Here is a 19,351-nt window from a genome sequence, read left to right as displayed (position 1 = left end):
TTCGCGGTGTGGCGAAGATTCAGGGTGGAGGTTTTCGGGGTTAGCACCGCGTAGATTGGTCTCTGCAGACAGCAGTTTCGCCGACATTGCAGCAGGCTTCTTCAGGTCAATGAAGTGGAGATCCGAGGTATCGCCCGCCTCCGACGGGGTGTATAAGAGACGGGCGATACCTCGGAAACTGTTGTCTACAGAGACCAATATACGCGGTGCTAACCCCGAAAACCTCCACCCTGAATCTTACTATCTGTTGCTTTATTCCACTGACCATTGCAACTACCGCTACAGAAACTTTCAATCATGTAATTATTTGATTGTAAGTCAGGTAAATGATTACATTATTTTAAGCGGCATCTGCGGATGAAATCAGACGTGTGTAAATCACTAACTTAAATAATTTAGTTTGAATAATGAACGGTGGCCAATGTTATATCGGTTGTTACATTAATTTATGTCTAAACAAATTTTATGTTGAAATTAAATACGCGTGTTCAAATTTCCAGCTCATAATCGAGTCAGTATAAAGTCAGTGAAAATAGTTTTGACTAATCTTTTGGTTTTAATGTTAGACTATTTTCAAAAAATAAGTAATACTATCTCCTTATGGCATATTATTGATTAAAAATATGTGAGAAAGCTTAAAAGGCAGGGAAATTTGCTGTAAATGGAGCAAAAAACGGATTCCCCTATTATTTTCAACCTAGGTAATTTTCTTTCGACAGTTTTTAATTACGTGTGAATTATTTTATTTTGTTATTTCTCAAAGTTTAATAACGGATAAATATATATAATTATATCTCCTAATGGCACATTTTGGATTTTAAAAAATGTCAGAGAGCTTAATGGTGGTGAAATTTGTTGCAAACAGAACAAATTACTTTTTTCTCTATTATTTTCCACCTACTTTTCTATCGACATTTTTTATTTACGTGTCAACTATTTCTTTGTTATTTCTCACGGACTAAATTTGGATCAATATATATATTAGCCCTTAGCCCTTACTTTTAGGCGACGGTAATTTCCTGGGTGCGTTTGCAAGGGACCCTCCTTAGTACGTGAGGGGATGGAACACCAGGAAGTGGGAGTATCCCCATGGGCTAAACTTATAACATGTAAACACTCCGCCAAGGGCGAATGCAATCAACCGGCTCAGAGGAGGAGGGTTGTACCTGTGGTGGGTCAAAGGGGTAGAGTAGGGAGGGTGTAGTGGGAAACGGGAGGAAGTTCGAGGGAGACCTGGGCATAGGGTCACGGCGTGTTGTGGGCTACGGAATTGCGGAGGGAGAGTGTGTGTTTTCAGGATGATCCGCCTGGCATTCGCGCTAACGGCGTAGCGCCCCATCAGGTTCCCACAGGAATAAAACGCTGGAACCCTTATGCGTACAAAAAAAGTCTATTCGGGCATCCGCCCGGGTTATCTTTCTTTTTGGTACTCGGCGTTTTGGAACTCGAGTCGCGTTCAACCATCAGACATCTTCAACCGTGACGCCGGGTATTCACTCAGCAATGCGTGGAAAACATTAGGAGAGTTCCGTTGGCCGACCCCCGACCAATCACGTGACACCTGACACCCGATGAACCGGACCATTAGGGGAATTAGTTTGGTGGACTCCCGGCTAACAACGTGACACCTGATACGCGATAAACAGTATATGAGTATGGCTACTTCAACCACTCATCATCATTCCCTACCGTGAACCAGTTTATCACTAAACTAGTGAACAATTGTAAGTCCAGGCTCGGGGCAACAAATAATACACTATTAAAAGACATTTGCTATAAGACCCAACGATTCCAACTACATATACTGCCTCTGTCTGCTCTATGTCTTTTCTTCTCCTAGTTTTAAGAAGTTTCAAATTTTTATTATTTTGTTGTAAAATGTCCACAAAAAATCAATGTATTCGCGTCGAGCTACAAAAAGTCGGCCAAATGGAGTGAGGTAACCCCTATAGAGGCCTCAATACCCATTTTTTTGCCGGAAAAGCAACAGATTCTACTTCCTTACGCGAGCAGTTTGTTTGAGAAAAGTTAATAGTTTACGCTGGGGTCGTTTATTCAGAACCAACATTGCAATCCTTGAAAATAATTCGGGAGATGGTCAGGGAAGATAAGTGACGATAAAAAAATCTTTGTTCATCAAGGATAACATAATTTCAGCGATAATTAATGAGGGCGGCGAAAACAGAGTTGAAGAGAAAAGAAGCCTGGTGTAAAACTTGCTATGAAGTGATATCACTCGAATCAGTTAGGTATACCTTGAGACTTAACGGGGCTTAAGGCCGGATGAAGACATTGCTATAGGTATAAGTGGTTGGTAATAATTGGAAGGAAGACCGCAAATAATATATATGGAACAAAGTCAACTTCTTTTGGAGAGGTATTGTGGAACAGCATATCAAATGATACAAAAAGATATCGTATTGTCCACATAATTTTAATGTCAGAAACTAAATAACACGCGTTTATATAGGCTTGCAATCATCAGGTACTACATGAAAACGTGTAGTTTAAATAAAATTGTGTGAATTAAAATGAATTGGACAGTACGATATGTGTATGGAACAGGTAACGAAGGCATGAGAATTAACACGTTGATGTGAAAAAATTGGCTGACAGCAGAATTGTGATGAATGACTGATTAGGGTATGTATTGCAATGATCTACGAGAGTAGGATGAGGGAAGCCGAGGAATAGCGGATAAGCGGTGAGCCGCGCGGCAGAAGTTAGTGACGTTATTAACCCACATATGGCATACCGGGAAGGCTTCAGTGACGAGGAATTTAAGTAAGAGAATATTTTATAGAACCTCGCTTTGATTCTATATAAGTTAACATGTAAATGAGAGCCAGACCATAAGCTAAAAATCCTTTGACACTAATGGGTGTAATCATAGGGTATCCGGGGCAGATGTTCTATTCCCGCTAATATTCGGGCTACAAAATATTTTCTGATGGTAAAATCACCCCTTTACTTGGCCTCTAGACATCATTTCGTGACTTCTATCGTTCGTAGGGATACCTCTGCAACGGAGAAGATTCCTGGTTTCATATATTCTTCATCTATAAGTATATAAAACTCGTTAATTTCTGTCATTAATTTACCCATTCAGAGTATTTCCAGTCATTTTCTTACGATAATCTCATTACAGTTAACTTCTTTTTTTCGGCTCTCACAATCAGTGCTGTCAGTGTTGCCAGTGTTGAGCTTTAATTGTTTAATGTGAATATTTCAGTTGAGTATAGCAGCTTACTGAGTGCTTTCACTTACCTTCTCAATGCCAATATTCTGTCCACCAACCAAGAATAAATTTACTCAGAACATGTAAATGGGCATAGCATACTCTGGTATAATGATTTAGAACTAAAAGTACCATTAATAATACTCCAAAGAAAAATATTGATGTGAGAAATGTTTTATTGGCACTATTTAATGCTCACTTATATTTATTTACAGGAAGAAAACAATCATTTTCGGCCCAATATCCTTCAATTACGACACCTTTTACACTAATACACTGTGGATTTCATTCAATTGAGTCGAAAAAAATATTTATTAGTAATTTTAGCTTCTTTGCATTTATTGTATTTTCAATGCTGTCATAGGTTGCAGTATTGGTTAATCACTTTCAATTGTATTAATGAATGAATGATACTTTTGCTTTGCTTTCTCCTAACGTCAATCAATTTTAAGTTAACAACTAAAAAAAGGTGTGAGTTTTCAGGCATGACTCATTTTATTATTTACAAAGATTTTATTGATGAACAATTTATTCAATTGGAAATACTCTTGAGAAAATACATTTGTTATAACAATGTCGAATACTGGCATTCGGTGGGCATATAAAAAGTGCCGTCTTTAGAAACTCATTGAGCCATTTTACCGTTGCTAAAGCTATTAGGTCAACTATAACTATTGCGTTTTCCTGTTTGTATGGCAACGTCATATAAATCTTACTTACTTTTTCTTTATTTCACGTATCCTCGAAAAGAGGATCTCACGATATTTTCGAGATGTTTCCCCTGCAATTGGGAGCATAAAAAAAGGCTCGTTCGAGAGATTTCAGCCAGGTTTTTCCCAATATTATCAGAAATAATTTTATTCATCTTTCATGATTTGTCATCGTTTTTAATGGTGAAGACCTTTATTATTCTACTAGTAAAATGGAAATGGTTGCGAAGGGGAAGATGATTGTACAATATGATCATTGTATAATACCTATATGTGTCACTTTTAATAAAGGAATCACTGAACGAGCATAACAAAATAGAATCACATGCTTACTTTCTTCATATTGTCAAGTTAAGATTTGTCAAGGAAATATTTTATTTACTAATTTAATGAAATTATGGAGATGAATCATAACTCCTAATACACATCCATCAGTTGCCGTTAGAAAGGTGTAAGGTGTCATTAAATTTCCGGTGCAAGCGATTTACACTGAAAAGTTTACGAAAGGTAATTTACCTTAAATAATTTGTGAAATCTGGATCCTCAAAAGTTATATATAGCTACTCGATTCACGTCAGAGGTGTCGTTTAAAAAAATGCAATTTCCAAGAAAATTGAAACTCCATTAATTATCCTCATAGATGAAATGCTTCCATAATCACAAAATAATCTTTAAAATAAATTTTTTTAAACATTTAAAAGAAATTCAGAGTTGAATTTTTCACCTTGTAATTGTCATAAATTTTGCAACCATTTTTCATGTTCCACTCTACATCATCTATCTCCATATCTAAAGAAAATGATACAATCACAATTTCACTTCAACTTTTTAAGAATATCATAACACATGGTCAGGAAGTTAAGAAGTATGTTTTTCGGCATGAATGATTAAACGTCCACGTACAAAACGCAACACTCTCCGTTCTTTCCTTCGAAGTTCATTTTTCTCCGTTAACGCATGTTTTTTTTTATCATGGAGCGATCTTCATCATCGCCTTGGCCGCACATGGTTTACACTACACGCTTTGCTAGGAAGCACTGTCGACTGTGGCATGTTAGCGTTGTGTCCCGTGGATAGGAGAAGTGTTGTGGTCGCCTTCTTCGCCTGCAGCGGCGCCGCGGCTTGAATGGTGGCGGCCAGGAGAACCATCGATGCGATCAGGGGGAGGAAGAGCATCCATGGCCGAGGTGGCACGTGCGTCGAGTGGGAAGCTGAACTGAATCTAGCAGTCGTCTCCTCCGACAGGATTACGTCAGCTGGAATAATAGGGAAAGAGTTTTAGGAGGACAAAATCAAAATATAGGTACCTTTTCCGTAACTTTAACTTTACTGGTTTAAACATATATAATCATCTTGAAATATCTGGGACCATGAGAACTTTGTCCACATTCATTTACGTCTCAAATTTGCTGAAACCACCTCCGGTTTTTGAGGAAGCTGTGGGAATATCATATATACCCATATTATACAAGCAATAATGAACCATAAAGCTTGCTAAAGTCACGTCTTAGATATTCGGACTGCGTAAACTGTGAATGAGTAGTTAATAACTTATTATTTACATAAAGACTATCAGTAGAAAGAGTTTTACATGCCATAACTCATGAACGAATTGCTTACGCTACCCTTTCCTTTTTTCTATTACTAGATAGAATTTTTACATGCATGGTAGTATTTTCGTGTCCTTAGCACTCTCCCAGTTTCTAGACTGAGCAAGTGTCGTTGCCATTGCCACGCACTTTAGTGGTGGTTCATTTACCTGCGAGGCGGCGTTCAAACCACCGTCTACCTCGTACTGACCTGCAACAGTCGTCCGCCTCTCGTCAGCGTATTTTCCGTCGACGGTATCCGGGATGATTGCAGAGCAGGTGAGGATGAGACGAACCTTAGGGACAGACGGGTCGACGTTTACATTCCCAGACTCGTCGAAATCTTTCTTTAGGTACTTCACTACCTCGTTCGTGAGCTGAAAACAATTAGAAAAAGAGTAATACTATTCAAAAAATGAAATAGAAATGAGATTTAGCGCCACGATGGATGAGTAAATTATCTTTTCAAAATGATAGGACTAGATGGTTATATTGTTTATTTTTATTCAAGGGTAAAATACGCAAAATTCAAAACACCAAAAGTCACTTTATGAAAGCTCTAACACCTTACCATTATTATCTGCTTCCTAATAGGTATCACTTAATTTTTCTTCACTTATTGGACGCATAAGTATTTATGAAAAATTGAATAAGGAAACAGGCCTGTCTCAAAAACATACACCGAACGGATCATCCCTAATTCTTACTAAGCGGACTTGCGCCCGTGTAGCATTAATAACTTCGATTTTCTTTTCTTTCATAAAAACTGAGATTTAAAACTTGTTTTAAATGGCTCAAAGCTTTAAATTAATTAAAATCATGCAAATTTTTTTATTGTGCCTAATAATTAAGGTGATTTAAAAAAATTCTCCATTAATCTTCAAATATGACATAAGTAAAATAATATAAATCCAGGTGAACCCCACGGCTTCAGCATCATTCCCTGAAGGTTAGGAAAGTGATTCACCTCCAAAAGTAAGATACAATCGAATTTCTCACTCAATTAGAAGTCCGGTAGACTTATATCCAATGGAGTAACTCCCATTAGCGCCGGTGGGATATTGTGCTGAAAGCATGGGAGAACAAAATAAAAATATTTCCCTCACCACAAATGATAGCTGAACGGTAGTGGTAGAGAGCGTGGCCGTAAGAACCTCCGTCACTTCGGGATGATCGAAGGCGTCAATTAATGTAGACCAATAGCCCGAAGGACTTGATTCGTCGGCATCTTCATCGCCGTCTCCTGGCTGCGTCCCGGCGGTTGTGGCTACGTTCGCCGCAGGTGTTGTAAGAGCCGAACCCCGCTCCCCCCCTGGGGGTTGCGACGAAGACGATGTTGCCCTGGTAGTGGGCGTGGCGACAATTGCACCCCCTTGACCGCCCCTCGGGGGCCTCGCCGTTGTAGTCCCTGGGGAGTTGAGCAGGTTGCCGAGGGCGGCGGAGGCGAGGAAGTCACTCTTGCCGCTCGGTCGAGCCTTCTCGCCCGGGAGACCTTTGGTCGTCCCGAGGGCGTTGGCACTCCAGCTGCCGGGCGGAGCCTCGGGGGATCCGTCGCTGTACACATCCTCTAGGTGGTCGTCTGAGCTGGTCCTAAATGGCCGGTTGTGGTGCTTGGTGAGCTTGTAGTGACGAGACGAACCATCCGGGAAGCGTGTTAGCAGCTGGTCGCTTACCTTTTGGATGAGAGACGAGATGGAGAATCGATTAAATATAAACATGCAATCATTTGGTACAAATTTATGGCTTATTAGATTACCCGGCGAACCTCATATCTCCGCCATCTATCTATCTACGCATACAAAAATCAATTTCAAATCTTGCCCACTTAATTAAATACCTATACAATATCCTTACTTGGAATTAACAATGGAAAAATAAAAACATGCAAGAGTCGTCCTGGTGAGTACGCCTTCAAATTTATTATTCGAGATAATACACCTTTACTATCCTTAGTAATGGGAGGAAAGACTGAAAATTTGAATTTATCTGTTTTGCAGAAGGTATATTTTCTTTTCGTGATAGAGGATTTTTTAAAAACATATCAAAGACAATAACTTTAGTCAAAGGTCACAAATTACAGCTATTTATATCAGCGGCCAATGTACTTCCCAAATGCTTGTGCAAAAACTAAAAGAAAATAGGAATTATCTGTCTACATTTGTGACTGCACCGCACCCCTTACCATACGTATGAACAACCGCTGACATACTAAAAATATCCCACCTTTCTATTAACCCATGCCACTCCATACTTCCTCCCAAAACCCATACTTCGAAAAATGCTCTTCTCTTCCTATCCTCGAAGTAACTCCAGCATTTTTCACTAGTCTTGAAGGAAATAATCTTAAATGAGCCAATATTTGGTGAGAGAAGTCACCCCAAGCTCTCGATCTAAATATTTTACGCTAAATGCCTCCACAACCACCTCCACAATCCACCGTTTACCTCTCCTCCTCCTGCAAAGAGAAAGATGGGGTAAGCGCAGTCTTGTTTCTTCTGCCGACAATGGCGGATGATAAAAACTCCCGAAACCTTCGGCATTTTCATGGGAGTGTCTCTTATTATTTGTCTGTGTCACAATAGTATTCTTAATTTGTGATTTATGTTTTTATCGCATCGCCACTATGTGGATTTTCTAGCACTGTATATAATTTAATGGAGATAAATAACAAAGCAATTATAAATACCTACTCTAAAGTGAGAAGATTGTTAAATGAGCATCAAATAAAAAAGTAGATGAGTCTAATACTTCTGGTACTTTTTTGCCAGGGTGGGTGAATATCTTTTATCTTTCGTTCTTAATAGTGTAAAATTCATCCTACCGTTAAATATGTCAATGTCAATGTATATAACCGCTTAGCTTCAAGGAAAACTTCGTCCACTATTTCACACTGAAATTTATCAAATAATCTAGACACTAATGATCATGAATATACGTATTAATCATCACTTTAACGCAATAGTTTTAATATTGCAAATAAAAAGCAATGGCTTCGTAATTCCGGGTAAATTTATTTACCCTTAACCTTAAAACTATTTTTTTAACGGAATCTACTACGAACACCTTTGAGGCCTGGGGATGGGTAAACATCTGCCTGCGAAGTCTTGTTTCAAAATCTCTGTATTCAAGAAAGATTTCTTTATCTAAATATTTTGTCTTTTTATGCTTCATTGACATCAAAGTATTTTAAATTTGAAGCATGTACCCATTTCTTGTATATTTAACTCATAAAGCTCATTGAGTTTGAGGACCGCTCATAGTTAATCGGTGCCATTAGGTTATTTAAATCTCATATTGATTATAAAACTAGGGGAACATTTCTAGTAAAATACCCTATATTCACTTAAGAGCAGACTTTGTATAAATGGTAACTAATAAAATTCTAAAATCGGTTTAGTTTTTAAAATATCGCAGTACTTGAAGTAGCTTTTAGTAAAAAATAAACCTAGATAAATTAAAAATATTAAACCTCATTTTTTCAACCGAAAAAGTTTCTTTAAGTAATGGAAAAAAGGTTTAATTTTCTTGCTGTGGAACATCTATTTGATTTCAACATACCAGTTTTCCATTCCAAAACCTTTATAATTGGATTAATTATCAGATGTTTTGAATATTTTGGTCCTAATAACCGGAAATAACTCACGTCCGAGTCACATCCGAAGCATGCTGATAAATACAGAGTTTATCGGAGAATGCATCATCACCTCACCGTGCAATGTACACTTAATATTGCAAATTAATTTATGGAGAGAATGAAAAAAAAATATTTGGGAAAAAATTCTCAAATTAACTTATCGATATCAAACTATACGCAGGATGTTTGTATTAAGAGCTAATTAACAAATTTTTTAACAAAGTTCTTCCTTATTAAAGCTGAATGATTTTATTTATGATTTCCTTACAAGGACATGCCTGGAGATATTTCTGAGATACATTATTTGGAACAACCATACCAAAGCACAACCTTGGGTATAAAATTTTGGTTGAATACAGATATAATTACAGTAATTGCATAAGTACCTGGTTTATTTCAAAATCGGTTTGAAATAGATGACTCAGCTGTAACAGTTAAATGAGAGGGCATGTTAATAGTAATTCAAAGAAAAAGGGATGTGCGAGTTTTTTTTTTGTAACCGACAGTAAAATTAAATTCTGTAAATGATTGAAGCCTTCTCGTACGATTGATTTCATAATATCTTATTTATTCTGCGTATTCTACGCATATTTATCATTTCTACAGCTCAAGAGAGGAATATTCAGCAAAAGTGATAAAAAAGACGTGGAGCACTCTAAAAAAATAATCGTATTTATAAACTTATTTTATTCTGCGAAAAAATTAATGAAACAAATTATTTTCAATTATTTTATTTATTAAATTATAACGCGATAATGCATGGTATGAGAAGTATATGCAACTAAAAATGAAAACTTTATATCAAATTTCGTAATTTCGTATTTTAAGTGATGTTTTCTCGTTCACCCATCGTAAGTATCTTCCGAGAAGTGTTATTTCTAAGCAATTGCGTACACTATTTTTTCTCCTTTTTAGTTTTTCTTGCATTCCTTGCTGCAGATGCATCTGAGCACTGTAGCTTACAATGCTGTTACTTATTACTGGGCGCTGTGCTATGCACACTCGTTCCAGAAGCTCTCGGCCTGGAAACTCACAGAGCCGCGGTTAGTGTCCCTTAGAAACCATAAACGATCACGCTCATAATGCTTACGCCCGCATTTCCTCTGCATTAATGTGCGTCTTCAGTGGCCCGCTGCACATTACCGAACTGTATGATAGTTTTACGGCCTCGGCAAACATGTAAGACGATCAGAAACACTCGCCAACAACTACCGTTCCCATCTCTCTCTATGTCCCGCACTGCCACTTTAGCTTCTATTGGATGTCTTCTCCGTTTAATTTAATCGGACTTCTCGCCATTAGTGTTCATACTCATCGCTTGTGCTGTCCTACTTGGATACTTACGCGCATTTAGCCTCGCTATGGCTTTGCACCCGCTCCCGCGCTTGCTTTGATGCCCGCTCTGCGGCGTTCTCTCAAAATTTCCATTATTTCACAAGCATTATTTTGTAATTCTTCAATTTATTTCGCTCGGACATTTCTCGTCATACAATTTAATATTTTTCTTAGTTAGCAACACCAGTTCTTACAATACTAGTGGTGAAAGAAGCGTCCCCTATGATTTTGGAACGATTATCCTCAATATAGTCAACGCCATGAACCTTTGCGTGAGAAGGAAGGGTATCATCGTAGAAATGTACCATTTCTCTACCTCTATTTCCGACAGAGATGAGAATATAAAGAATATTTTCCCCGATAGTTTTTATGATAGGAATTCATTTTTCCCTTGACTGATAAAGGACTTAAATTAATGGAATCTCGCTCAGTTGGTGTATTAACTTCTCCCTCCTTACACCTAACAAGGTAATTTTTGCGGTAGTAAGTTAAGTAGAAATTGGAGTTTTAAAAAAGTAAAAAAAATCATGTTACAAGGAGTAGTTCCTGTTCTATTGCATAATTACCATAGATATGCTGTCCATCAAGCATGTAGAGTGGAAATTGGTGTACATAGGAGTGCAAAAAGTTGTAATAAAAGTAGGAGTTCCCTTCGCGTTACCAAGTTTGCAATTGAAAATTCTGTCCACCAAGAGCCGTAGAATAAGCCAAGAGTGTAAATTGCCAAAAATATATTTTAGCTGAAATTGTTTTTCGAGAGAAACTCATACGAAAACGTCATTTGATCGATCGATTGGGGAAAAATCTATGGCATTATTACATGGCATCGTAAAAAAACGTGTAAATGATTTTCTGAATCATTCATTATTTCATCATCATTAGGTATAATTCACCCTTATTTCGATGATCGCGATAGTAGAACTTAATAAAGCCTCCCCATCCCACATAGCACAAAAAATCTTTTAGATGTCTGGAAAATATCAAGAACGTCTTCAGCTAATGTCTAAAAAATATCTTGTAATATCTTCTAGATATTATATAGATGTCTAAATGTCCACTTCTCTGATATCTACAAGATATCTTTGAGAAGATATTTTCTAGACATTCATATTCAAATTCAATCTATTGGAAAAAATCAGGATAAATGAGTAAAATACAATATTTTCCGGTATGACAACAGTTTATTTTCAACTGACTGCCTACTGGGGGGCAGGAGGTGATGATAGAGTACCTTCTGCGGATTCTTCCTGAATATTGAAAACTCTTTGGCATTCACTTCTTTCTAATGGGGGCTACCTCCTCATAGTCCAAATTTGAAGTTAGCAACACAGCTTACAATTTCCTTTTAGATTTCTCAAAGGAATCTGCAACATTATCAATGAATTCAGTGTCTTGCAGTTTAGGTCTTGAAGAATGTTTAATGCAAGTTTTTGCCAACGTATTTAAACACCTTCATCAGGGCTATGAATGAATAAATGATATTTATATGAATGAGGACATAGCTGTGATACGTAAAAGGTTATGGCAATATTTGCTACAATAGTAAAGAATTAGCTGTGGATTAATTATAAGGAGCAGAGACTAGAATTTTGACATACCTTTTATTCCATTGAATTGGATTTGTTTATTGATGGTAACTAAGCTGAGACAGTTCATAGTTACCTATCAATTTTGATTTCACTGGACATATACAAAAAGAGTCCCCGCTCAAAAAGACGTATGCTAGGCATCTAGTAGATTTTTATAATATCCACTAAATTGAAGACTTTTTCTAGACTTCTAGTAGATTTTTAAAATATCCGAGACATTGAAGATATTTTCTAGACATCTAGTAGATATTTAAAATATCCAAGACATTGAAGATATTTCCTAGACATCTAGAAGATATTTAAGATATCCAAGACATTGAAGATATTTTCTAGATATCTAGAAGATATTTTGTGCTATGTGGGATTATGCCTGTTATCTGAGAGTCCTATCCTGGCTGCGATACCGGTTGGTGGTGTCATGAGACGGGGTGAAGAGTGAAGGTGGAAGAGAGGTATCAAAGGGCACTCTCGATCCCCAAGCAGATTCCCACTTAATTTCTTTTCAAGCGAGACGCTGGAAACCAAACCACTCGGTAGGATGCGCATCTAGGATGCTGATTAAAGGATTGCTCGTTGCTCCCCGTGATTGCCACACGAGGGTGAAAAGGAGCAGATGAGGCCAAGGACGTCGTCAAAGGAGGAGGCTTCAGAACGAGAATCGCGTTTTGCACGACATCAATGGCGGCTCTAAGTGAGGGATGATTTACGAGAAAAACGAACCTTGTGATTACGAGTACCCACTACTAATGTAGAGGACGATTACTGCCGCGGCGTAGAGATAATTACGGAATTAAAAAAAAGGAGCTATTTCTGGTGACAAGGGTGGTGGGGTGATGAAACCGGTTTATGCAAACTTTTCTTGACTATTTTTTACAGTTTGTGTTGATGATCCACCGTCATCGCGTAGCATTTGCGGGAAAATCATATTTAGCGTGAATCCAGGTCGTGGTTAGTACTAACTAGTGGGATGCAAGAAATGGTAGAGGTGATTGAAATTTTTTCCTCTCGGAATTAGGTTAGCACTCTCCAATAAAAGTACTAGTTATGTTATGGAGGGAAATTGCGATTAACGGATGACCTAGTTTTCAACTACATCTGTCACGTACACAATATGATCAGGAATACTATTTGGCAGATGATAGCTGGTTTTTTTACAACGTCTACCTCGAATTCTCGTGTTTTCCTCCAATTTTATCTTAAAAAACGTATCCAAAATAGATGAACACCGAAAATGCTATTATCCACATTGCAGATAACTATCGCAAACACTTTTTTTTCTTTTGAGATTCATATCGCACCATCTAATAAAACTTTAACTATAGTTTCTCTGAACAAGAAAAGTGTTTAGGCATATCCCATGATGCAAGAGTAACAAATATCTGAAACTTTCACATTCGTTTGGTGATTCAGTGATTGTTAAAAATGTTTATATTGTAGTTCAAAAGAAACTTGAATCGTGGATCTCTGTTCAATAAAACAGTTTATCAAAAAGTATTTTTTACTTTGTTCGTTCGTCCGTAGCAATCGGAGCTTCATCAATTCTACGGGCATGTTATTGAGGATAAAAATAAATAATAACAGATATGAGTATTATTATTTGCTTAAATTTCATTTCACATTGCTAAGTACAAACTGTTTTGGTGATTGAATAGCATTTGGCTTGTACGTGGAGTATTCATTATTTGTAGGTAAAACCATGCAGAATTCTCTTGTGATTAAATTTGTTTGATTGGGTATGAACTATTGATTGATATTTATTTACCATATTTATGACAATGCCACCTGCAATTCTCCTGGTAAAGAGTATTTCAGTGAGGTTAAAAATCAAGGCAATGGTCCTCAGCATAAGGTGAGATAAAGTTATTTATATTCTCAGTTGTACATGGTACAGTTGTACATAAAGGCATGGACTGTTGCTCAGAGATTAATTGCTGACTAGCCCATTAATTCTTAGTTGTCTCTCATCTCAGAGCAATAGATTCATACGAATTTTGAGTGTGAAATTTGATTGGCTATTGGGTATTGGGCCTCCTTTCTACTATTTTGATAGAATAAGAATATATTTTTTTCTATTCTTGCATATTTCCACGCCAAAGTGCTAGAGAGTCAATACTTTCATGACCCATGAGATTAGTGAGTTCTTTTCCTAGGAACTGAGACCATGCAGCTATAGATAAAATATAACTCGGCTAGTGATTGCCCTTTTAAACTCAACTCTTTTGCAATTTACCCTTTCACCCCTGCCAATTCTGCTGTATTTCGTTGCGTCATTTATTAAACATGCAATTGTAGAGGTGCTGCTTTGTGCCTAATATGTCTCTGTAACGAATTATTACATTACTGTTTTTTATCCTATCTCATTATATGCTAAGGGTCATATTTTCAATCACTGTACTATGTTGCTCATACTATAATGCAAATAAACTTGTTTAGATATTTCAATTTTACGATCTATAAATACAATTACTGTCGAGAGTAAAATTCACAATAATTTTACTACCAACAATTTAGCTAATAAACGAATATATTTACCAGTTACGGTCCCTTTGAGCCACATGACTGTATGATTCTCCCTACATAAAATGTGAAGTGACCAAGTTCATACCTAAATGGGATAAATTTCCATTGCAATGAGATAGTGAATGGTTGTTCAACGCGGAATTTGGCTTAATTTATGAAGAAAATGTCATATTTAATTGTACTGGATAAATCTAGCACCTTCTGCGTAGTTTTAGATTTTAAATTTCACGTTTCTTTTCCCCCAAGATTAATTGCACAATTAGTATTAAAAATCATAGCTTCTTACAGCTGATGACTCACTAGCCTTTTGAACCTGATTGTTCGAAAAACTGGTCGGCCGCTCATTGTCCTTAGATGGGATAGACAACGAATGGCGAATTCATTTCAACTATCGATAATAACCACGTTGAGACGAAAGTGAATTCCTCCAATCCTATCTCATTAGATTGGCCTAAAAATCTCGTTTTAGAAGTTTGAGTGATGTTAAGGTATTTCAGATTAAATGAGCACTTTATAAAAACAAGACATGAATATATATTCATATCCATCGCCTTATCAGAATACCGTCACTTTTTTCACTCTTTTTTCGAGGGTGTTTGTCTTATCTCTCATCATTTATTTATAAGCTTACGCACCCGCAAGATCTCAGGCCGGAAGGATGTATTTTTACAGGGGGGAAAATAAATAAGAAAACTTTAATGTATTAATAAAAACCTCTTAAGGCGCCCGCATTAAAATTCAGGACCACGTCCGCTTTTCTCGGAAGCTACGTCTCCCTCCGTCCCCACTCTCCCGCTAGATGCCCTTCTTTACCTGACTTCTTGGACTCGGCTGTCCTACCGAACCCACACCACTCGGCTTTCTATGTTTATTCCTTCCAGTCTGCTAGCTTTAAAGCCAAAAAAAAAATTCAACTGATGGCGGCGGGTTTTAGACGCGAATGGGTGCAAAAGAGAATTTTTGTCACTGAGTACGAAAAAACTAGAAATTCATTTGAAGGGGCCAGGCACATCAGCTTCTGATTTTCGACCCCTTACGCATCATGAAAAACAAGTATTTAGCGTTTTCCCGGCTACTCATAGATTTCGCGCGGGTTTCAACCATTTATTCGCACTAGTTAAGTGATTTTCCGAAATATCGGATGTGTACGAAAGAGAATTTTTTGCCACCGTGTTTGAAAAAACTGGAACTTTTTTGGCGGAGGTCGTGAATATGAGATTCTGATCCCAACCCTACATGCATCATAAAAGAAAATGTAACCAGCGTTCTTTCGGAGACCTCTGGCAATCTCGCGTTTTTCGACCATACCTTTTTGCAATAGTAACATTTTTCTGGTTGGAAGGAATAAATAAAAACAACTCATCACCGATAAGAAATAACACGTATGAATAAATTTTCAGGTAATGACTTTCATAATCGTTTCATCACTTACAGCTAGATTTTCAACCTATGGTTAGCATTTCACGGAACATGTTGCGGCCGTGGCCTTAACTAGAGAGTGCTTGAAAGTTTGTGCTAAGCTGAGTAGTTCTGAATAGCATTCATTTCAACTGTCGACCATAAATGGAAGCACTCTGTCACTATGGTAGCCGCACTATTAAAGATATAAACTTTTCATTGTAAAACAGGCCCTTAGTGATTCAGCCCAGAGACTTGTTTAAGATAAGAGAAGAAGATAGATCTAACCCGCGAATAAGCTAGAGGCTGGCAAAATTCACGTAATATAGGTGGGGGAAAGGTTTTTTTCTCAGTGCCAACTCACACTGTAAGGAAAATAGTCTTGGGGTGTCCGATAACTGGGGTTTTAACTATGATTTTATTGGGAAATATTAATACTCTCAGCCTTCGCTTTTTATTACCTAGTGGTGCTCGAATCGTCACCATCGAATTGTCAGCTTTCCTTCCAAGATCCACGTGATGCAAGTGAGCTGATGTCAGTGTGGGCAATTTCAAAGTTCGGCTGGCTGCGGAGGCGATCGGATGAAGCAAAATAGTCTCGGATTTGTGTTGATGTGGCTGCACGAGCGTAGGCTTCACACACATCGTGTGACCGGATCCAATTTCCGGCGGTGATGGAGTGGTTTTCAAATACTATCAGCGCAATCAGTGCTTGAGGGGTGGAGTCGAGGGCACCTCAAGTGTGTCACTCCGTCTTTCGCAAGGGGTCATAAGCCGTATTTCCCTTAGCACCTCTATCCAATATCGACGTCAGATTTCTCTCCACCCACACATTCCCACGCCTCCATATAGCGTAAATGCCCAAAACTGTCGGACGCCTACTCTAAATGCAATGCCATGTCAAAATAGCCCAACTACTGAATCTATGTGAGAAGAGGGCAATACATATTACCGCCTGGTTATAAACTGCATCTTGTACTCATCTCCAAGGTTTTACCTACTACCTTTGTAGGGCTTATCGATAACCGGTTACACGGTCGCGAACGCGAGAGGCTGATAGAATTTTTTTTCACATTTGTATCGCCTAAATTCCACTCTAGCGATTCACTCAGCCTTTTCAAATATTGCGCCGCTTCGTGGTTAGTAAGCCTCCTCGGAGTTTTTCCATTTTTACGCTACTTTTGCTTTACTTGTTTGGTAGCGTTCCAAGACTTAAATCATGGCCTAGAAGAAAAAATAAATTTGAAGGTTTAGAACTTAATAATTATCTTCATAGGGAACACGTTCTAAAAATTCCTAGAATACGGAATATCCTGATATCACCTGATCGTCATTCCCCACTCTTTGACCTTCGGCTGTGAATATTAAACGGCGATTTTATTAAAAAAAAAATATTGTTGCAAATTTTATCCCATTTAGTTCAGCTCTCACGATGAAGAAAAGGTGTATTTATTTCAATTAAATCCATGTCTATGCGTCATAGCACTAGCTTTCTCGGAGTAGCATTTAATTTTTGGGTTTCCACGTGGTCCTCCACTTTTGCGCTCTGTTTTGTATTTATCATTGTCAGGATATGCCTGATTTTGCCACTGCAACTCGTCATTAAAATGGAGGGTTTGCTTAAAACTGTATTTTTACTGCGGGATTCCCAGTATCGGAATTCGTGCCCGCCCATCTCGCATCTACATCACTTCCTTTCACTCTGGCAGGTTTTCAACCGATGCCTTGGGTGTTTTTCTGTGTATCCGAATCAGGGATCAAATTTGGATGACGTCAAATAATATATATAACCGAACACGGGCATTTTTTGAAAGTTCAACAAGTGACCGCCTGCGGCGCGCGAGTTGCTGCTCACTTACGGGAACTGTTCATTTCCGTAGTATCATTGTTGTAGCCTCGACCAAAGAGTAACGCAATCAACGAATTATTTGAATTAGCTCTCCGAATGTGTTCATTTTCACAGGGAAATAAAGCCTATTCCCCCTGTATGGGTTGAAGGTGGTGGAGCCGCTATGGAAGAATTTTGGAGTTAAGATACATACGGAGGAGAATGATTCCAGGCACTGAGATGGGTCCTTCCCTTTGGAGCGCTCAATCTAGGTACCTATTCCGTACAGATGCGCCAGATAATGCGCTCGCGTGACGTAGATGGGAAACTAGGCCGAATATGAGCGGAAGCTAGATAATGGAGGGCATTGATGCCTCCGCTGCATTGAAATGGTGTTACTCCCATAACCTTCTCTTACGTTTTCACCCTTTGGGTGAAAGACCCGGGTGAAATAGGATGGCTTGGCTCGGAGACTAAGAAAAAAATATCGTGAAGGATCCTAAAGTGGATTGAAGGATAATATCTTCTGTAGTCTTTTTTTCTCCCGTAAAGAAAATATATGATATTAATGTAACTCTCATATCTTTCAGAATATCCGTTTTAATTCGGATGATTGTCAAACGTGACTCTTAAGTGAAATTAATTGGCAAAAGCTGAATTTTAGAATCGGTACCTAATTGATAAGACTCAATTTCAAATAATGAAAATTCAGCATAGACAACCATACTTTCACAACCACGATTTTGAAAATATAAAATTTTAGATTCAGAGGTCATCAAAAAGGAAACTGTGTTTATTTGCAAAAACAAAAATATCAGTAAAAATTTTTAGAAAAGACAATTTAAACAAATTTCATCAAGATTCAATAAATGATAAAGACATGTAACCATGCAGTGTTAAAATAACAAACAAATCATGAAAGTTGTGTGCTGACATTCTAAGTGATAGATATAATTGATTAATAAGTAATTTACTTGTAATTCAAGATAAGAATAAAACCTTTTTGCAATTTATTTCAAAGTTCGGATGGATGCTGAGAAGATTAGTTGAGTTACAATAGCCGGGGGTTTGGGTTTGAGTGGTGGCTAAAGTGTCGACTTCACACTTGGTGGTGGCTTCAAACTCAGGCGGTGGCAGATAATTTAATGGGTGGCCCGATTCACTTGGTTTATTTCTCTCCTTCCATCCCTATCCTTACTCCTGTCGCCCATTACATAAGCTAACTGTCACCAAACCCAAACACCATAACGTAATGAACAATTTTGAGTCAGAATCACCGATAATTTTACTTGCTAAAAAAGAACCAACTAAATGGCGCAAAAATGACCTCAGTAATTAAAATTGAAAAACATTATCTGAAAAATTAAAATATAGACGGCGATGGAAGAAGAACCCCGTATCAGAGTTTCTTTCCAATGCCCATAGTCAGATTTCTGCGGAAGCAGGTCACCTGGAGATTCAACTTACATTAATGATGATGTGTATGCGGTTTCAGGTCGATTGCGAATTC

The 19,351-nt window shown here is 37.8% G+C and overlaps 1 protein-coding gene across 1 annotated transcript in view; it reads right to left on the bottom strand.

Moving 5' to 3' along the window:
• Positions 1 to 3,396: 3,396 nt before the first annotated feature.
• Positions 3,397 to 19,351, bottom strand: part of LOC124157143 — a 151,449-nt gene continuing 135,494 nt past the window's right edge. The window contains exons 5-7 of the mRNA XM_046531642.1: positions 6,644 to 7,210; positions 5,749 to 5,914; positions 3,397 to 5,204 (exon numbers count right to left, since the gene is read on the bottom strand). Of these exons, the coding sequence (XP_046387598.1) occupies positions 4,936 to 5,204; positions 5,749 to 5,914; positions 6,644 to 7,210 (1,002 nt within the window). The 3' untranslated portion in view covers positions 3,397 to 4,935. The remainder of the gene's footprint in view (positions 5,205 to 5,748; positions 5,915 to 6,643; positions 7,211 to 19,351) is intronic.

Source organism: Ischnura elegans, chromosome 4 (assembly GCF_921293095.1).
Source record: "Ischnura elegans chromosome 4, ioIscEleg1.1, whole genome shotgun sequence".
In the NCBI taxonomy this organism is placed as follows: domain Eukaryota; kingdom Metazoa; phylum Arthropoda; class Insecta; order Odonata; family Coenagrionidae; genus Ischnura; species Ischnura elegans.
Note: the sequence above shows the minus strand (reverse complement) of the source record. Positions and strands in the feature narration are given on the sequence as shown.